Consider the following 19,632-nt stretch of genomic DNA (forward strand, 5'->3'; position numbering starts at 1 on the left):
GCCCCCAGAAAAGCTGTCTTGTATGTTAGGTGTAAGGCTGGATTTGTGCAAAGGGAAGACCTATGAGCTTTGAGAGTACCACATTTAGATCCGACCCCAGAGGCGGGTTTGAAATGGGAGTGGGGGGTTAAAGCCTCTTAACTTCTTCTTGGAATGCCTTAATGGCAGGGACTTTCCACCAGGACACCTTGCTTTGAGAAGTGGTGTAGACAGATAGAGCAGCTAGGTGAACCTTGATGGAGTTGAATACTAGGCCAGAGTCTAGCAAGTGGGGCATGTAATGAAAAATGTGTGATGGAGTACATTTGATAGGGTTTACATTTTTTGACTGGCACCATGTTACAAATCTTTTCCATTTGTTAAAGTAACAGTGTCTGGTTCTGTGCCACTTTGAGGATTTCCATACACCATGAGGTGGTTTTAAATGACCAAACTCGATGACTTCAGGAGCCAAGCTGCCAAGTTCATAGATTTAGGTTGTGGGTGTAACCTTGTCCCCCCCGTGTTAGGTGAGCATGTTGAAAGGGCACGGAAGTTTGATTGGATCACACATCGCCAGTTAGCGCAGCTGCAGAAAGCAAGCTTGTCTCGCCCACATAGGAGCAACCAGGATTAGAGTTACGTGTTCCTGGTTCATCTTGTTCACTATTCTGCTCAGGAACGGTGTTGGGGGAAACGCTTAAGCAAATTTCCCTGACCGCCTCATCCACAGGACGTTCCCCTTGGATCTGGGTTGGGGAAACCTGGATGCGAAGTCTGGACATTGTGTGTTTAGGCTTGTGGAGAACAAGTCTAACGGAGGAAAGCCCCAGAGGGAAAAGATGATCTGAAATATCTCTGCTGAACTACCACTCGTGCTCTTTGGGTAGGGGATCTCTGCTTAGTGAGTCTGCTAGAGAATGGAGTTCCCCTGGAACGTGTTGAGACACTAGGAACATGTTCCACTTGAGTGCCCACTTCCAATTTATTTGGGCTAGCCTGGACAGACTTGGAGAGTGCGTGCGTCCCTGCTGGTTTATGTAAAACAATGCCCTCAAGAACACATGCCTGTGAGAACACCCACTGCTGATATCTCAGAAAATACACCTGTGATGCAAAAGAAACCCCACACATGGAAGAAAGTGAAAAAAGCTCTAACATTCAAACCTAGACCCTCCGCTCAGGCCAAGAACAAAACCAAACCCCAGCAGAAGACGCACCTTGGGACTGTGATGAATCAGATGATTCACCCAGGAAACCTGGCATGGGGCCCTTCTCATGTGGCCAGGGAAAGGCAGACCCTTTCTGATCCGGACCCTGCAGGTGGTGTTCTGCAGGAGGATGACATGGAGGGCTCAGGGAGGAATCCAGGTCTGGAAGAATGGGAAACTCTTGTATAACTTTCCCCAAGATCCCAACTTTCGAAGAGCGGATTGTAAAGTAGAAACTGTTAGAAAAGCCAAATTTAATATTATGGACTACATGTCCCATAATTTGCAAAGTACTGGAACGAAGATGATGATTGCAGAGGCACAGGACTGCAACCTGCAGTCAATTAAGATTAATGACCCACACCAGAGGAGGACTATGAGGCAAAAAAGCCCCCTTAGGTGCACGCCATAGGAAGGAGCAGTAGTAGAAGGCAGGGTTGTTTTCCTAGCGCCACATGGTAGCAGAGGTCATGTGTGAGCAGAGATGCTGGGACCACAGGGGCGTGTGAAGTTGATGCCAGTCCTGAGAGGGCATTTCACGTTAAAGACTAATTGCAGAGTCGACGCAGCGGGAAGTGTTGGGAGTAACAACTCTCTCTCTGAGGAAAGCATCTGCAGAGTTTGCGCAGCTGAAAGTGCTCTTCTTGATAATTTTCCACCTTGTTTGGCAAGCACCAGTGGTAGACGAACACCGACGTGTTGTGGGAGTCAGGGGAGCCCAGCTGGTGACAGACACGTCGCAGAAGGGCTTAAACAATAGAACTGTGTTAAACGGATTGAATGAAGGGAAGAAGAGACTTAATAGCAAACTAATATAAAGCAAGTTAATTTTGCCGTTGTGAACCAAGCTGATTTAAAAAAGGCTCTGATGGCGAAATCAGAACCCAAATACCGTTTCAGAAGGGTGACCGACATTGTGGGACACTATGAGCCAACAACAACACGGGTCAATATCCATGAGAGAAAAGATGAACCATCATTGCCAAAGCTAAAAGAGAAATATCAATCAGGCAATTAAGAAAGAACCCGCATTGCGAAAGCCAAAAGAAGGCAGTTGGTGTTTTCAGTTTGGGTCAAAACTATTGTCCATGTGAAAAGGAGGTCCTCAGAGAAAAGGGCTTAAACCCACATTGCCAAAGTCAAAGTGTGAAATTGAAATAAAAACCTTATCAGCAGTTGTTAAGTGGAGAAGGGAAGAAACAGGAGTGGCAGGAAGGCTGCCCTTCTGAGGGAAGATGTTCATAGGGAGTGGAGCATAACCTACAGAGAGTGTGATTCTTGTTTCCCTTGAAGTGTTTCTTATATCTGATGTTGCTGAGCAAAATACATTGCTAACCTGTTTGAGTACAACCTTTACCATAGAAGTACTTTCAAGTAGTAGTTTACTATGGCCCGTCAGAGACCGCTGTAGTAGTTTGATCTGTTCTCGCAGGAGAGTACACCAGAGCAGAGAACGTTGTCTTAATAAGCCTGGCAGGGCAGTAGACAGGTGGAAGCATTGAAGTACTGTGGTATGGTTACAAGCCATGAAGCATAAGAACCACTGAAGTGTTTTGTGGATTAATGCAGAATGATCCTGACAAAGTAATATTATTGAAGCAAGAGTTGTGTGAACTACTGCAGAGGTATTTAAAATTGTCAAACAAGTGGTTTTGTGAACTGGTTCAGAAATACCCAGACAAAGACAGTTTTGTTGAAACCAGGGAAGTAAGAAAATATTCTGGGTTGTTGAACAGAATGTGTTTCAAGAACTTTGTTGCAAATACCAAGAGGAACACGTTTTGTAAACACTTGTGAATTATTAGTTGAAAACAAGTTGGAACTTTGTGTTATCAATTTGAAACCGAAAGAGAACTTTGTTAAAATACAGGATTTCCTTAACCTTTTTGAACTTTTGAATAAAATCCTACTTGAATCTGGGGAAGGGAAAATCACCCAGATTAGGAGAAGCAGTTGTTATGATGTGAATGTAACTGTTATATTTGTTGCCTTTGAGCTGCCACAAACTGCCTTGTTAAGTTGTGTATTATTAAGTGTGAGGGACAGAAACCTTTTGTTAGAGTTTCCTTTAGTTTATTTTAGGCAGAAAGGTCCTTGTCAGGGTAGGGATAGTGAGGCATTTATCCAACCTTTTGAGTTAATAAAATTGCATCTTTTGAAAAACCTTCACCAAAGTTGTCGGCCTCACATTTCTGACCCCTCACAGGACCTAGAGACACATTTGAAGTTAGGGGGAATGCAAGTCTCTGAAACATACTTTCAATCACCGGTCTCGTTCGACACTTGACTATAGTCGGGACGATTATTGCTTTGTACATTATTTTGTTAAGATTTGTGCTTTACACATTTTTTTGTGTGTAATCCTACCTCTAAAAGGAACCTCCTTAGCCTCTTCAAATCCACATAACACTGTTGCATCCTCCCAGCTGCCGACTAACCTGGGAGAAACACCCCCTCTCCCCTGGGACCAACAGAGACACAGAGCAATCAGATAACTGCCTCTTAGCACCTGTGCCACTCCATAGTCAAACAAAGTTTAGACCTTGACAACTTAGTCTTCAAGAGCAACAAAAATCTACTTTAATCACAGAAACCTGGCTAAAAGGTAATCACTCTGCAGTATTACACAAGGCTAGCCTGTCGCATAAGACTAGATTTACCAACACCGGCAAGAAGATAAGCAATCATTCTTGCAAACATTCAAACGCTGCTAAAGCTCTACCCTCGTACACCATTAAAGCCCTTCTGTTACACTGAAGTATTTGAACAACGCTTTGACATGTGTGAATCTGCAAACCACTTGCAGGCAACTTTGCAGATTAGTTAGCAAACCTAATTGGAGACCTTCACATCCTATGAGGATTCAATCAATGGTAGAAAAAAGGAAAATGTGGCTAACAAACTTTGTGAGCGAACCTGGATGGCCTCCAATTCAAACAATCAGTTAGGTAACCTAACAGCACAACCGGACACACTTTGGATGGTATTTACTGCATTGAGAACCTTGTAACAGTAGCATCCCACTTCTCTTTATGTCGGGGTGACCAACTCCCTATTCCGGTCATCATACTCCATGCAGATCTCCCTCTACTCGAAAGGTGTGAAGGCCCCACGGACAACTATAAAACCATGGAGAGAGATCTAGCTGAATGAGCTCCTCCCTGTCTTGAAGGTTCAAAACCTTACTCCACCCCACAAACTTAACCAGGAATACCTGGATGAAGGACTCCATTCCCCACCCCCACCCCATGAACAGATATCACAAACCCTTTATGGTATACCACCGTTCACAATAACCCCAAGAAAGAGAAAATGTTGCAAATCGAGAAACACAATTACCACTGGACATATAAAGCAAGGACATCATTTGGAGCCGCAGCTGAGACCCCTATTGTCTCCCTTGCTACCGCTGTGTACTCCCTTGTTACCCCTAAAAGAAAAAAACATTGCATTTTAATTTTATTCTTTTATTTTTTTTTTAATGGAAGCTCCTGGACTGTGGCCAGCACAATGTGGCTGTTTCCAGAGTGGATATCTATCTTGTTCAGGCCTATTAAAACAGGGGGTTCCACAAGCTTAAGACTGAGCAGTGATCCTAAATAAGAAGGAATTGGAATAACAAATGATGTGTCTTTCTGGAATTCTATACAATAATTGCTAGACTCATTAAAAGGGGGTGAGTCACTGATTTAATCTGTTCTTAAAACCTCAAATTCACAATGCAGACAAAAACCTCCAAAAAGCATTTAGAGTAGAATAAGCATCCATTTCGGACTATGTATTTTGCTTTTCGCAAGTTGCAGTCATAGTATTTTTTTCTGCTGTTGTCTGTTACGATCATCACAAGACATTCCATCCGAGTGTCCTCGGTCATTTGACAAAATTCTTGTGCCTAAAAGCTTGTGTACAGTGTAGAAATTGACCATAGCACATAAAGTGGCCCAAGATTTAATTGTGCCACAATTAATGCCTTGTTGTAATGTGTCTATGCTTCCGATCTCCCAGGCATGCTGTTCAGGATGTTTGTTCACACATATGAGGTAAGAAGTGCCCAGAATTCGGAATGCGTGAGGGCGCTGCTTTCCCTGCACTATTCTACATTCCTTAATACAGTTATGAACCCTCCCAATGGTATGTATTTTGCCAACCTCTGAAGCCTAAAAAGTCGATCCACACAGGCTTGGAGGGGGGAGAAAGAGGGGAGACAGAGGGGAGAAAGAGGGATCAACGGGTGACTCAAAGCCTACATAGCAGAACAGAAGAGATGAGGTTTACTGAGATCACTTGGCAGGCTTCCTGAAACAAAGCACTGGTCACAATGCTCCCCTTGTAGCCCCAAATGCTTCCCTCGCTCTCAAACTCCAAATTTCTGGCAGAAAAGTGTCACTCAGTCTTTGGGCATTAAAAATTGCCTGCCAGAAAGACTTCCTTGGCTTAGTGGAAGGACTTACTTTTTGCCTCTTGTAGAATTTGTCAGCACATCACAAGTCTCTTTTCTGGCAAAGGCAGGCACTACCCCCTAGTTTGTTTCGGGTCGTCTGAACATTGGCCAAGCACTGGGCCCTTACAATCACATTGGACACTGAGGTTCTCAGTCATTAACCCTAGACTAGGCTGTTGGGGTCTTTCATGGGTACTGCTTCTCAGTTAGCTTAGAGCCTCTTAAGGAGCTTAGGCCTATCCCATCCTGTTCTCCCGACACCCTCCTCTTAAGCACCACCAACTCCTTGTCACTTTCCCCCTTACTCCTTTTTAGCCTCACATTTTTTTCTCCTCTCATTATTCCTTCGGTCTCCCGTTCAACCTTCTGCAATGTTCTAATCTGCTGCTACTCCGCCCCTGCATCTTACCTATGTCTTGCTTTTCTCTCCTTCCCTCCTTCTTGATAGTCCCCTGCTCCTCCCCTAGTTCCAACTCGCTCCTCTTCTTAATGCTCTTCCTCCGGTCTCGACTCTTCTTCCCCTGCATGCATTCTCTTCCTCCTCCTCCATCCTCATCTTCCCCATCTCTTCACATGGTAATCTCCCCTCCTCAACACACTTCTCCAGCTCCCTTTCTCCATCTTCCTGCACATGTCCGCATCGCCACACATCCATGAACTGTCCTCATCAAACTGCAAACTCCTGACTCCCAATATCCTCCTGTCTCTTCCCCCTCCTCTTACACTATGTGGCATAGCGCACAGCGTGTTTAATTGCTTGAGTCGTCTTAGATGCATGACCATGGTGAATGAGTGTTGCGATTGGCTTGCATACCATCGAACTGCTAATCTTTAATCTAGGATCAATTTGCTAGCTGGCCTAACATGGCTCCACTGGCTGTGTTTCCTCCTAGGTGTCCGCCTTTTTTGGATTTACAATTGGTGTTGTAGAAGCGGGTGCTAGTTGCAAGCTTCAATATGCCATCTCCCATTGCATCAGGTAAGCTGTCAAACTGACTTGCACAGAGCTCCGTGATCATTGGCCAAGTAGGTGCACAAAGGGGAGCATGAACCAATGTCGCGGTCAAGTGTCTGATGAAACCAGTCCTGAGGATTAGGGGTGCTTTCCACAAACTAGAGATCTCTTCCAGACACTGATAAAGTGTAGTGTTTCTGAAGGTGCCATCAACATTCGGAACATCGGATGACAAATGTTTGTCATGAAACCAATTCCCTTAAGATTCAGGGAAGATGCACAAAAGAAAGACATGATTAGCCTCCAGACTTGCCCCCCCCCCGTCGTCGTCGTCTTGGACAGTTCTCGTCCACCATTGCTGTAGTGAGTCTGACTCAGTAGGCGGACAAAAGATCATGTTAACAATAAAAGTTTAGTAAAACTTGGAAAAGGCCTAACCTTAGGATGGAGCTCAATCCTATCTAAAAAGGAAAAGCATAAGTGGTGCTCGCCTGCCAGTTTTACAAAACATAACTTAGTCCTCTGTCCCAAAATCCTAGTCTGACCCAAGTGCTGACCCTACCACTACACCTGGCTGTAAAGAAAAACGTTACAACAAAAAAAAAAAACATTTTTTAATCCTTCCTCGTTTTTGGGCACAATTGTCCTTGATTATATCAATCAGGTTGTCCTTGATTATATCAATCAGGTTGTGATTAATTCAAACTGGACGTGGTTTCTCTTAAGCGACTTTGGCGCTGTGCATCTTCCTCTTCCTTCTGGAGTTTCACCTTTCTCACTCTTGTTGGGGTATTCTCTCCACCCCTTGTGTGAGCCTAGCACTCAAGTTTGCCTTCGAGGAGTAGGTCTTTTACCTTTTCTTGGGGTTGTTGGGCTTTCACCCTGCCGAGGGCGTCGTGGTTTTCTACGCAGCCGTGGGGTTTCTTCACCCGACCAAGTGTGCCTGGAGTTCTTTGGGTTTTTCTGGACTGTTTGGCTTTCCTCTTCTCTATGGCTCTCTGATATTTCACCCTGCCGTGGGGTATCTTCCTCAGACCATGGGTGTTGGTACCGCTTTCCTCTTCTTGGGACCATTTAGCTATCACCCTCTGCAGGGCTCCTGCGTCTTCCACGCTGCCATGGGGTATGGCAGTGTTTCTTAGAGGAGCCGTTTTTCTTGGCAGTCGTGGAACCGTGGTTCAGCCTCTTAGTTGGGCTGCCGTTTGCTGATTCCGCAAGCTCTTGGGTGGTGTTTTCCAGCCATTCAGTTCAGCCCGCTTGGCTCCAGACCTTCCCAGAGTGCGCCAAGTTCCACAGGTTACACGGCCGTGGCAGACGCCTGGTGCATCGGGCTGCTTCCTGCCTCTGAGGAGGTGGTCCCCTTTGCCAATCTACGCCATGTGAATTCCTCTTACCTTTTCTCCTCTTATGGCATTGCTCCTGCGGCTCACCTCCCTAGTTCCAAAAAAAATGGCTCCCCTTTGAGAAGGACCACATTCCCTGGATATGTCACACTGTAAACTCACATGAGAGGCCCCCCATCACAGAGAATTGCAACTCCCAGCCCCCAAGGTCACCCCAATCCCATCACCAAACCTCCAGGGATTCAATACCATTTGGATCAAAGGTCTAACACTCCAACCCCCATGATTATGTAAAGGAAACACCAAAGAAATCACACACACGAAATCTTAGAGGCTTTCTGCTCAATCTCCTTCCAGGAATGTGTGTGCATGGTCAATGCTAGGAACTCACACTGTAAGATCCTTGCTAACTAACAGCTACACAGCCATAAAACAGCAGCTTAGGCTCCCCAACTTCTTGCAATCACTTCTCAATTCATCAATTTAAGAAGTTAACATTCCACAAATCTTCAAAACCATATACATCTAGACTATACATATTAAACACAGATCACTAGCACTCTTCACAGCAAGAATCCTAATCCTTCATACGTGAATACATCAAGAATGCCAGCAGGCATGAAAATGTGCACTGGCCACTACCAATTGGCTGGTGATAATTGGCGAATAAGAACAAGGTGCAGTGTGTATGTAGAGAACAGAGAGCTAGTAACTTTATGCCTGGATAGTAATTGTTCATTTATAACGTGCTTAATACCAGGAGTGGTTTTAAAGTGCGGGATCAGGATTCAAACCTGTGTTGCGCTGCACTGTCTTGCTTCCAAGACAAACTAGTTTCCCTGAGCTATCCTTCCTCCCCTAGTAGCTTGCAACTAGACATCTTTACCCCTACCATACTCACCAAGCAGGTTCCACCCGGCTCTTCGCTTCGTCTTTAATCTTATCCAAAGACTCTAGGAGGGCTTCAAGATTCCCTTCCTCTTTAATCTCCCGGATTTCATCCTGGAAACAATAGAAACAGACTACTTGAAAGCGCTTTAAGGAGCTCACTTGGAGTCTTTCAAGCTAACAATGTCACTAGTAACTACAAATGGAACATTTTAGAACGTGTATGGGCTTGTATAAAAAGAAAAGTGTGTGTGTATGTGTACACATGTGTGTGTGTGTATATACATGTGTGTACGTACGATTGTATGGAATAATCACAGATCCACGGGAGACATAGGCAACTTTTCACAAGATGCCTCTTCAATTTAAATAAGTGTCAAAATATCATTTGCAGTAGCGCAGAACCAGCAAGAGTAACCAAATAACCTGAAGGGAATAGGATACAGCTGAGAGGCAACCATTGTATACCATATTGATACACCTGCTGGTACATATCGCATACAGCTAAAAGAATTTACACCATAATCAGTCAGCTTTGAGACAGATGAAAGGACGTTTGGCACAGTCCAGCAGAGGCGATCAACAATGTAGTACAGTGATGCAATGTGGCCCTGTGTTTACATAAATGAGCTAGCCTCGGCGGAACAATGGTAGGCTTCCAGTCATTGCAGCAAACATTAAAACATAGCAAGAATTGATTAGAGTGGCAACAATTCATTCTAAAATGGATCTTACGAAAGAGTCACTTTGTGCTCAGCTGGCCCCAACTTGCATATAAGTATTGCTACTCTAAAGGGTGGAACAGATTACTTTTTCAGTAGGATCTCATAGGATTTCAGTCTTAAAGGAGAACAAAGCTATAGAACCAAAGAATAGAAGCAGAGCCTAAACTAAACAAAAATGTCATCACTGCTAGGAAAATAAATATATGATCAAACTGTACTGCAAGGTAGCTTGAGAAATGAACCTTACAGTGAGTTGGAGCCCTCATTCTCAGTTTGGTGTATGGTGGGGTGAAACTTAATTTGGAGTCGATTAGTGTAAATTGATTACCTTAACCAGTCTTACTAGAGGGTGAACAGTTTCAATTCAGAAATTCAGAGAAAGTTTTTTATGTGACATGCAAGAGATGGGATTAAGAATGTGGAGCCCTCCATTTTAATTTTGAACGGTCTTGAGAATCCCCCCCCCCACCCCCACCCAAGTGTAATATGTGCGGAGGATCTGGAAATACTTGTGGTTCGGAAAATACAAAATAAGATATTCACTATATTGACTAATGTACTTTAAGTCCACAATCCCCCTTTCTCCACAGCTATTGGAGATTCCGTTCGCAGGCATGAGACCAGAACCATCACCTCAGGCAAAACACTGTCCCTTGATATGATTGACTGATGCAGTTGCAAACACTGCCGCGCCCATCCCAGTGCCCACCTCAGCCAACATCAACATATCATCAGAGAACAAACTGAGCAGCCAGGAAAAACTAAGGAATTGTGGCAAAAGCCTGAGATGTCACAGTTAATATTGCCCCTGATATACAGTTATTGGGGTTAAGGAAAGGACCCTATGGTAAATTAATCACCATAAAGACTACTGTAGTCCTAGTCCATAGTCCGCTTTGCCCCATGCTTATGGGACATTCCGTTTTACAGGACAGGAGCTTTTTGGAGCACCATACAAAAATTGCCAGTCATTTCGAGATTATGCAGGCCACGCATGTGCGGTCCCAGGCTCCACCTCCCCAAACCCCGTCCCCATGCCTCAGTCCTCTCCAACCCATTTAGGTCGGCTCCTGACGCCAAGGCATTTTGGGGGGACGGTGGGCGTATGGAGGAAAGGGGACTTTGGACTGGAGTACAGTAGCCACAACTGTAGTCGAGTAAGAAAGCCCTGTCGCCCACCACTTCAAAAAAACCCAAAAAACTATTGCAGTAAAAGTTCAACTTAGACCTTGGAGGAAAGCAGGAAGATGGCGTTAATGGAGGGGTTGTGCACGTTCATACTTACAACCAGAAGACCAAAGTCAAGGGATACCAGAGTGTGTAGAGATCGAATAATGAGGTCATATGAATAGAAAGAATGAGTCACAAGAGCGTCCACTCTGAAAAAAGGAGGTTTGGGGAAATGGTAGCCAAGTTGACTTGTTCTTACATCTGAAACCGAGTCATTGGCTGGAAAAAGAAACTGTAAAAAATAAAAAGTGACAAAATCGAGAGATCTAGGCAATGCCAAGTCTTCCTATGTATTTATTTATTGGGTTTATAATGCGCCTATACAGCAAATGGTGTTTCAAGGTGCCACAAGACCAACAGGGAGGGGGCCCAGAGAAGAAGTAGAACAAAGAACGGTCCTACTAGGCCTTGTGTCATTCGGCTTGTGCAAGTGCAGTAACAAAAAGTGCAGGGGAGAGTGTGGGGGGTGTGGGGGGGGGCTTTGCTTGCCGGCAAGAGCAGAATATGATAATGCAAGGAGGGAAGTGCAGGTTGGAGTGGAGAGCGTGCAAGTGCTCAGAGGGGCGTGGGGGGGGGTGGAAAGCCCCTGGACTAGGCGATTGCTAAGGGAGGCCAGGTGGACAAGTGCCAGGGGACTGCAGGGAAAAAAGGTCCTTGTGTTAAGTGCGAGGATGGGGCTGGACCAGGCTCAGTAGGGGAAGGCCCGCCAGGCTAGTACAGGGGAAGGAAGTCCGGTAGGGCAAATGCAGGTATTGGGGGTTCACCGAGGTGCTGGGAAAGACTAGACAAGGGGGGCCTGGTGCTCTGTATGACTTAGAGGGAACTAGGCAGCCAGTCAAAATGGGGTAGAAGGGGAAATTAGCAGGGGAGGGGAGTGGGAAGGAAGAAGAGAAAACCAGGGTCTTGAGAGGCTTCTGGAACTTGGAGATCCGACACAAGCCTGAGTGGGGCAGGGAGGCCATTCCAAATGGAGGCTCTTGCGGAAGAGAGAGAGAGAGATCTACCCTCCACTCTCTCCTTGGAATAGCGTCTAACCTGCAGAGAGTTGGAGCTAGAAGACCAAAGGGCTCTAGCAGGGAGGTTTTTAGGGAGAGGGAGTTGGATGTAGCAGGGTCCCAGGACCCATAAAGCCTTGTGGATGGATGCATAGGGTCTTGAATTTGATTCTCGCAATAATCAGGACCCAGTGGAGAGATTTTAGGGCTAGAGAGAAGAGGTTGCTGGGCTTGAGGCCAAGGATAAGTCTCACAGTCCGGTTCTGGATTGGGTGAAGGGAATGTGTTGGTGGAGGAGATGGAGCCAGAGGGCTGTTGGAAGGAGGAAAGGTAGGAGAAGGAAGGGAGTTAAGAGATGGAAGACGCCTGTCAAGAAGGAGTAGGTTGTGCAGAGAGCCCTGGACCATGACAGTGCCATTCTGGTAGACATTAATGATGCCCCTAGAGTATGCCAAAAGTACTTCCCATCAGGTTCCACCATTAATGGGCAAAGAAGATAAAGGGGAGAGAGGTCCAAGACCATATGGGGAGTCCGAAGGTCCGGAGAGGCAACGACAAAGAGGAGAGGATGTCAGCGACAGTCTGACTGGAAGAAGCGTTGACATAGGTGTCAACAATGAGCAGGCTTGGATTAGAGACCAGGAGAGCTTTCTTGAACCTTTTCCTTCCAGGCTTAGAAAGAGAGGTAGGATAGGTGATAAGAGTAGCAGTTAGAATAGATAGGGGTGATTGAAAGCACCCTGGAGGGAGAAAGTAGAGTGATATAAAGTGGGGAGAGAGGGACAGAGAAACTGTACAATTAACTCAACAGGTGGCCTAGCAGCAAGACTGGCACAGACGAATCCAGTGCACGAGAAGTAAGTCCAGACCAGTGAAGAGAGTCCTGTGCTGGAGTAGATAAAACCAGGTCTTGTCTCCCGTGGTAGGGGAGACACGCAGCACTAGGAGTTACATAGGTTGCCAAAAAAGGGTGTTGCATTGCTCCTGCAGCCGAGGTGACGGTGCCACGGGCAATAGCAGGCAGTTGAGGGGGACTCGGCACTCGGTCCAGACACATGATGCAGAAGGCCAATCAGGCCACAGCTCACTCCACAGAGGACATACGAGGCAGGGCGGATGCAGTGGGCTGCCTCAGGCCAAAAGAGAAGCCATCTTGTGCTGGACTGATACACTGTGTCTGCCTGTGGCAGGGCAGATGTGCAACACCAGGAGTCATGTTGCACTGCTCCTGCAGCAGATGGGGACAGCAGATATTCCAGATGGTACAGGTGTAGACATGAAACAGCCTCAGTTACCATGGGGCTATTCTAGATACCACAACCTCCAAGGTGTCACTAGTTACACTGCTGCACGGAACAATCAACATGTACTCACTGTCCGGGTCCATATGCCAATAGGCTAGTCTTTCCACACCAGCTCGCTCCACCACAGCTCTCCGTGCCCCAGACACCGGACTTCCTCAGTCAAATGCCACTAAAGGCAGGCACACTGCATGAATTGCACGGGTCACCTCCCTGCAAGTCTGGTCCACTCCACTCGGGCTCAGGGAGACTCCCCGTTCTTCAAACGCTGCCTTTTAGGGCCTACCTCCCATAACGTACAGCTCTCAGGGAGCACCTTGGATGCCTCTCACCTTCGTCAGCTACAAGCTGGTGCTCAACATGCTTTGTTAGCTCAGTCCCCTGCAGTATCCTTCCTCCCAGTCGCCACGCCGACGCCTCGAATTATCCTTTTTTCCAAGTTAGTCCATAATGTTCTAACCTGCAGGCTCCTTGTTTTAACTAAAATCTTCTAGACTGCGAATTTTTTATTTTATTTTTACATGATTTTTATTGAGCATGTGCTGCAGAAAGTAAACTGGTCTTGCATATGTTTTATGGTGCCCTTTTGGATGAGAGCTCTACTGACGGACTAAGAAGCATTAGTGTTTTGCACTTTGTTCATGAAATACGCATTCCCTTTCCACCGTTGTTTTCTCTAATTATTGGGCCTGTGTGATCTTCAGCTTTCCCCAATCCTAACACTCACTAGGGCTGATCCTGTACCAGTACGTACCTCGTTTGAATTTTCCAGCCTGCACAGGGGATTGCTCAGAACTAGGTTATCCACTGTTGCGTCCTTCAGGGGATAACTGAGGGGTAAAAGTGGTGCAGAACGGCGTACTCCTGTATGCTCCAAAAGTGGCCCAACCCCCAGTGCAACAGAACATAGTGCCTCCGACTAGTCACCAGGTCAAGCTTTGCCATTTCCGGGAGTTCAGCGAAGTGAAGACAGGAGCCGACCACAGTGCCAGCAATACTCCCACTCCGTACTAACCTGCTTTCCGGTTGCCTTAATCGGACTTAAATATACAAATCAGGCAAACACTTCTTTTCCCGGAGGTTGAACCTTCTTGGAGGGCAATAAAAGTAGTACGCTTTTAATGTCTGTGCTTGAAAAGGTTTAGATTCAATGTTTTCAGAGGGGGGTGCGCCTTTCCCCGACAACGATTCTGTTTGAAAGACTAGTATTTCCTCTTGAATATTGAAGTCGTCGTCTGTTGACAATGTCGCTTGTGAAAGCCAGGGACGTCATTTTGGGGTTGCCAGGGGTAGCAGCTCCTCCCCCTCTGCTATCCCTAAACCCGTCCTTGCGACCCCTGGGCCACTGGACAAAGAGGCAGTGCCAAGTGCAGATATCTGTGTTGCAACTGAAAAAGGTGATTGGGAATGCACCTAATGTGCCACAACTGTTTGCACCTGGAATCTAGATCGTGTTATCTGGAGAAATAACAGGGATGCTAGAAAAACCATGAAGCTGCCACCACCAACAGGTTGGCAGGCCATTGTTGAAGAATGCTTCAGAGGCGGGCTGTGCAGCTCATGCCCAGTACTGTAGCAAGAGGAAGGGTATGGGGGCTAGGTCTAGCGAGCTGGGAATGGGTCAGAGCAGCTTGCAGTACTCAGTAACAGCACTGCATGAACGCAGATCAGTGTTTCTCGTGGTCTGCTTTGCACATCCAGTGAGCCATTGCGCCTGTGATGAGGGACAGCCCCAGTGGCTTCTGCCACCAATCCTGCCCGGGCACTGTCCCCTGATCGAGATCTGCCAGACCTGAATTACAGGCACACTGTAGATAGACACAAGGTGAGATAATTAACATGAAGTTGACCTCTGCCTTTGAAGTAAACCATCTGTTGCTTCCACAAGCAAAAAGAAAAATATATATGTGGAAGCTAAGGGGCAACGCACTTGCTTTGGGAAGAAGAGGATGCAGTGCAACATGGGATCAGTTCCTGTTCCAGTGCTCAGAAGCTGGAGGAGGTTGGCATTGAGCAAGATAAAAAGGACCAAAGAAAATAATTAAATGGGCCTTTTCTTCTAGGGGTAATGTCATGGAGCTGCTGTTACATTTTATAATAAAAAAACCTGCAATTACTATGACCTCCAACACATCCTTCCCCGCTCCATCTCCCATCTAACAAAAGAAACTGTGGGTTACTTACCAAATAAGCAATACAGAAAGGTGATGCCTGGAAGGTTTCAAATCATTTATAACCACTGCCGTGGCTCTAGGCAACCCTCAGAACATTATTCTTCCATTTGGGCTTGTGTTGGTCAGTTGCTGTTTCCAGTCTGCGACCAGACACTTGGCAAGCACTGGATGTCTGCACTTTGGGTTTAGGCCTCTTTGAGATGCACAGTTTACAGTTCTGCCCGAGTGATGTACAATAGTCCAGCTTGTTGAGCTGGACGCCTGCTTACCTTCACAGTAATTTGGTAATATGGGCCTATAAACACTGATATTAATGCTACATAAGGTAATCCCTTCTTGTATGTAGTGTATGTCATAATGAAGTGATATCGCAACCATATTTTTCTTAGTGTATGGAGGAACAATGCTATGTGATGCCTCTTCCTGTTTTGTCAAGGGGTGAAATGTCACGTGCCATCACTTCCTGGGATATCACTTGGGGGTGGGCCACTTCCTGTGATGTCATCAGAGGTCATGGGTTGTGTAATGTCGCTTCCACTCCCCCTGACATTTTGGTGAAATAACGTCTGTGGTGAACACTCAATTTGTTTGTTTAACTTATTTTTATTGCATTTAATACATGACAGTTATCAATGCGTTACACTTCCACAATATTTCAGGTTAATTCAACTAAGGTGAGATTGATCAGCATAGAAATTGGTATTAAGACTCTGGTTACCCAGGTTTGTTAATTTCAAGGTTGAACATTACAGGGTTGCTTTGAATTCAACAGAATAGTAACGTGGAGCTCAAAGGTCTAGTCATTTCCTTAAAATCAGTTGTACACATTTATTTATTCAGGAATGCACACAATTTCCACCAGTAGAACTGGGCGCGAGACAGGATTCGCCACACATTCACATTCTTGTTCATTGCACCACATTTCAGTCCCCCTTTCAATTTACCGTTGGTACCAAGCCTTTTAACCATGATTAGGCTATAATTTAGCCAGTAAACAAACCCTTCCTGTGACTCGAGGATCCCTCTTATTTTAGACCAATTGTGTAGCCTAATAAACAGTACAGGTTTTTCGTTATCACGGTTACTTTTTGTTAAACAGCATCCCAAAAGGGCACCACCATGTCCAGTATAAGACACCTGCTTAAGGGGTACGGTATATCAGACACTCTCCACTGTACAGTGATTTCATTTAGCCAGTTTATGTGGGGTGTGGTAATATTGACACATATATTTGAACTGAATGTGTTTGAGAGAGTAACACATTGGTTCCCTATGAACAGGCTTTATGGCGGTATTCCACTGTGAATCAGTTAATTGGCTACCCAGCAACACCTCCCACTTCCCTGTGGCAAAAGGTGCTTGTCTTAGTGTAAAGACTGACAACAGCGCAAGCTCATTTGTCATGTTGCTTTTCCTCTGCTTTATAGTTTACAGCAGATGGGCAGTTAAACGTTTCTGGAGTTTAGCAGTTGAATTAGAGGATAAACTAAAATATATGTTCCTAGGTTACAAGCAAGGCATATCCCCCCCAAGAAATAAAAGGCCTTTAGCCATGTTGGCCATAATTGAGTGACTGACTATGATGTGCAGGATAAGCTACTGCTACTAAAAAGATAAGAAAATAATGTTTAGTAAGCAAATTAGTACAGTGTATTCAGCAAGTAAAAACAAAAAAAAATAAAAAAATATAAAAGCACCCTAGCTAAAGCAAAAAAAGGAAAAGGTTGCAGTTTAGAATTTGGGCTACTCTCAAAATGTTCAAGAATGTAATAGATATGTGGACGTCCATGCTACAAGCTTACTCCCAGTCTTTAGTCAGAAAGAGATCCCATTGCTCACCGTAATTGTATTTCTGGTGCTTGTATCTGCCTAGATTCACATGTTTTGCATAGTCCGACATCTAGTGGAAGTCGCAGAGTATTACAAGATTTGTTTTTGAAACTCAAAAACGGATGTCGACGGCGTGATTAGTAATACTATCCCTAGTGTGATGTGTACTGTACCTATGGTCCTTCAAGGGTCGAGGAACCTCAGAGAGAGAGTGTTTCAGACAGATTTTGGCCCAAGATCGTGTTCACAGAACACGTGGAGCGCGGCCTTCCAGCACGCCACAGCCGTGTTCAGGCTCTGGGCTTGTCCCGCCTCCCGGAGGGTCCGTGCCCCCGATTGGTGGCCCTGGAATCACCCACAACACCGGGCCTACGGCGTGGATTCCGCCAGTGAGATGCCTCATTCCCACCATTTCCCCGGCATAGGCGAGTCCCCCTGCAGGCCCTCGACACCCAGCACCCCATTTCGGCCCAATATCGTGTTCACAGAACATGTGGAGCGCAGCCTTCCAGCGCGCCACAGCAGTATGCAGGCTCTGTGTCCCGCCTCCCGGAGGGTCCGTACCCGTGATTGGTGGCCCTGGAATCACCCACAACACCGGGCCTACGGTGTGGATTCTGCCCGTGAGATGTCTCATTCCCACCATTTGTCGTGGCTGCGATTGTCTATGGAATTCTCCCGTGATCCCTCCTCACCTGACTCTTCAGATGAAGTGTTCCGTGTCTGTGAGGTCTCGCTCCTTCGGGAAGTAGCCTTCTGGGTCTTCTTAAGCTTTACCCTCTTATCGTGTAGGTAAGGACAGGCTCCGCTGGAGGCCACCAGGACAGAACTCGAACGAGAAGGACCTCAGACTTCATAGCGATTAGACCAAGTGCAAGGACCAAGATCCGTCCCATTTGATTGAGCGGAAGACATCATATTGATAATATCGACTCCACAAACTTACCACTTTATTGCCTACATACCCAACACTCCTCCTGAAGAACCACTGCGCCGGGGAAACACATGTTGAGGAATTGTACTGTTTTGTTCTGCATTATATTGAAAAGTAGAGTCCACCACAGGACTACTGCCTCAAGGAATCATTACAACCAAAGAGTCAACCGTACTCGAACCAAGAATCAGGACCAATAATAATTCAGGCCACAGCCAATTTGCAATCTTCTCTTCGTAACTTTGATCTAAACACCAAGACTTAGTGACAACTAAGGATTTTTCAAGTCTCAGCCAATTTGCAATCCTACTTTTTTGTAACCTAGTGAACGCAACTAAGGATATTTCAAGTCTCAGCTAATCTGTAACCTTTCTTTTTGAAATTTGGATCTCAATTTCAACACGTACAAACAACTAAGGACACTACAATTTTGCAATTGTCTAGATTTCATCACAATACTAGTGAAAACAACTAAAGACCGAAGTGAAAACCATGAAGGACTCCATTATTTTGAATCAATTGGATCCCATTACCGACTTATTGAAATTAACTAAGGACATCATATTTTTGCATGGAAAAGATTCCACTTTGATAAAACTTTATCTTAAATAAGATCCTTTTTTCATATGTGCTACAATTTATGTTGTTTGCAGCCAACCTAAGGTTTTTTTTTAACTTTATGTGATCCACGACTTGAAATTAAAAATCATATAAAAATTATTTTTGAAACGTACTACGTGTCTAAATTTCATTCTGAGAAGCGAGACAGGAGGGTCTCCTTTTGTCTTCACCTTGGCAGCAAACAAGTTCCTAACCAAAAGGGACCCCCAGAAAGCCCGCCTCAGATTCAGGGAAAAAGCTTCTTTGGCACCAACAAACCCTGATAGACTCTGGCAGCTCTGGAGGACAACCCCGCTTTGAACCAGGTAGGTCTCTCGTGAGGCAGGCGGAGGCGTGTCGCGGCAACCTTGAAATTTTTAAAGTCCCAGATGAAATCAGCCGCGAGTATAATATTGGTAAGTAGAAAAGAAGGCAAGGAAAGAATGAATGAGTAAGGAATAGAAAGCTAGAGTGAAAATGCCAGAATGGCTACAGAGCGTGCAGGAGCACAGTAACAGGAGGAAGCTCACAGTACACCCGGAAGTGTGCCGTGAGGAGAGTAGAGACTCAGCTGGAAAGGCAGATGCAAACGCCGGTAAACCTGAGAGCGAGAGAGCAGCTAGGAGAAGCGCTGGAAGAGGGAGGCAGCAGTACTCAAAGCAGAGGGCGAGGAGCAAAGAGGGAGCAGCGGCGAATGAAAGCACCCGCGAGGAAGGAAGGTGAAAACTCGCTACTGGAAGGGCGGCGAACGGTGAGAGACACAGAACGCCAACAGGTAACAAGGAGCGATACAACACACAGGACGCAAGCTTCTGTGCGTGGTTAGAGAAACGCAGTGAGGCGGCGGCCATCTTGATGGAAGGCTAGACCGCGCTTGACGCTTCTGAATGGCACTCAAGCCTTACGATAAGCAAAAGCCCATCGATGCCATACCCTCCAGGGCTGGGAGATGACACCATTTCCCGAGCATAGGCGAGTCCCCCTGCAGGCCCTCGACACCCAGCACCCCATTTCGGCCCAATTTCG

At 45.9% G+C, this 19,632-nt stretch overlaps 1 protein-coding gene across 1 annotated transcript in view; it reads right to left on the reverse strand.

Moving 5' to 3' along the window:
- PMF1 (polyamine modulated factor 1) overlaps positions 1–19,632 on the reverse strand; it is a 216,024-nt gene that overhangs the window by 62,753 nt on the left and 133,639 nt on the right. The window contains exon 4 of the mRNA XM_069607115.1: positions 8,831–8,931. Coding sequence (XP_069463216.1) covers positions 8,831–8,931 — 101 coding nt within the window. The remainder of the gene's footprint in view (positions 1–8,830; positions 8,932–19,632) is intronic.

This window comes from Ambystoma mexicanum, chromosome 1p (assembly GCF_040938575.1).
Source record: "Ambystoma mexicanum isolate Mex_15411 chromosome 1p, UKY_AmexF1_1, whole genome shotgun sequence".
Taxonomy (NCBI): Eukaryota; Metazoa; Chordata; class Amphibia; order Caudata; family Ambystomatidae; genus Ambystoma; species Ambystoma mexicanum.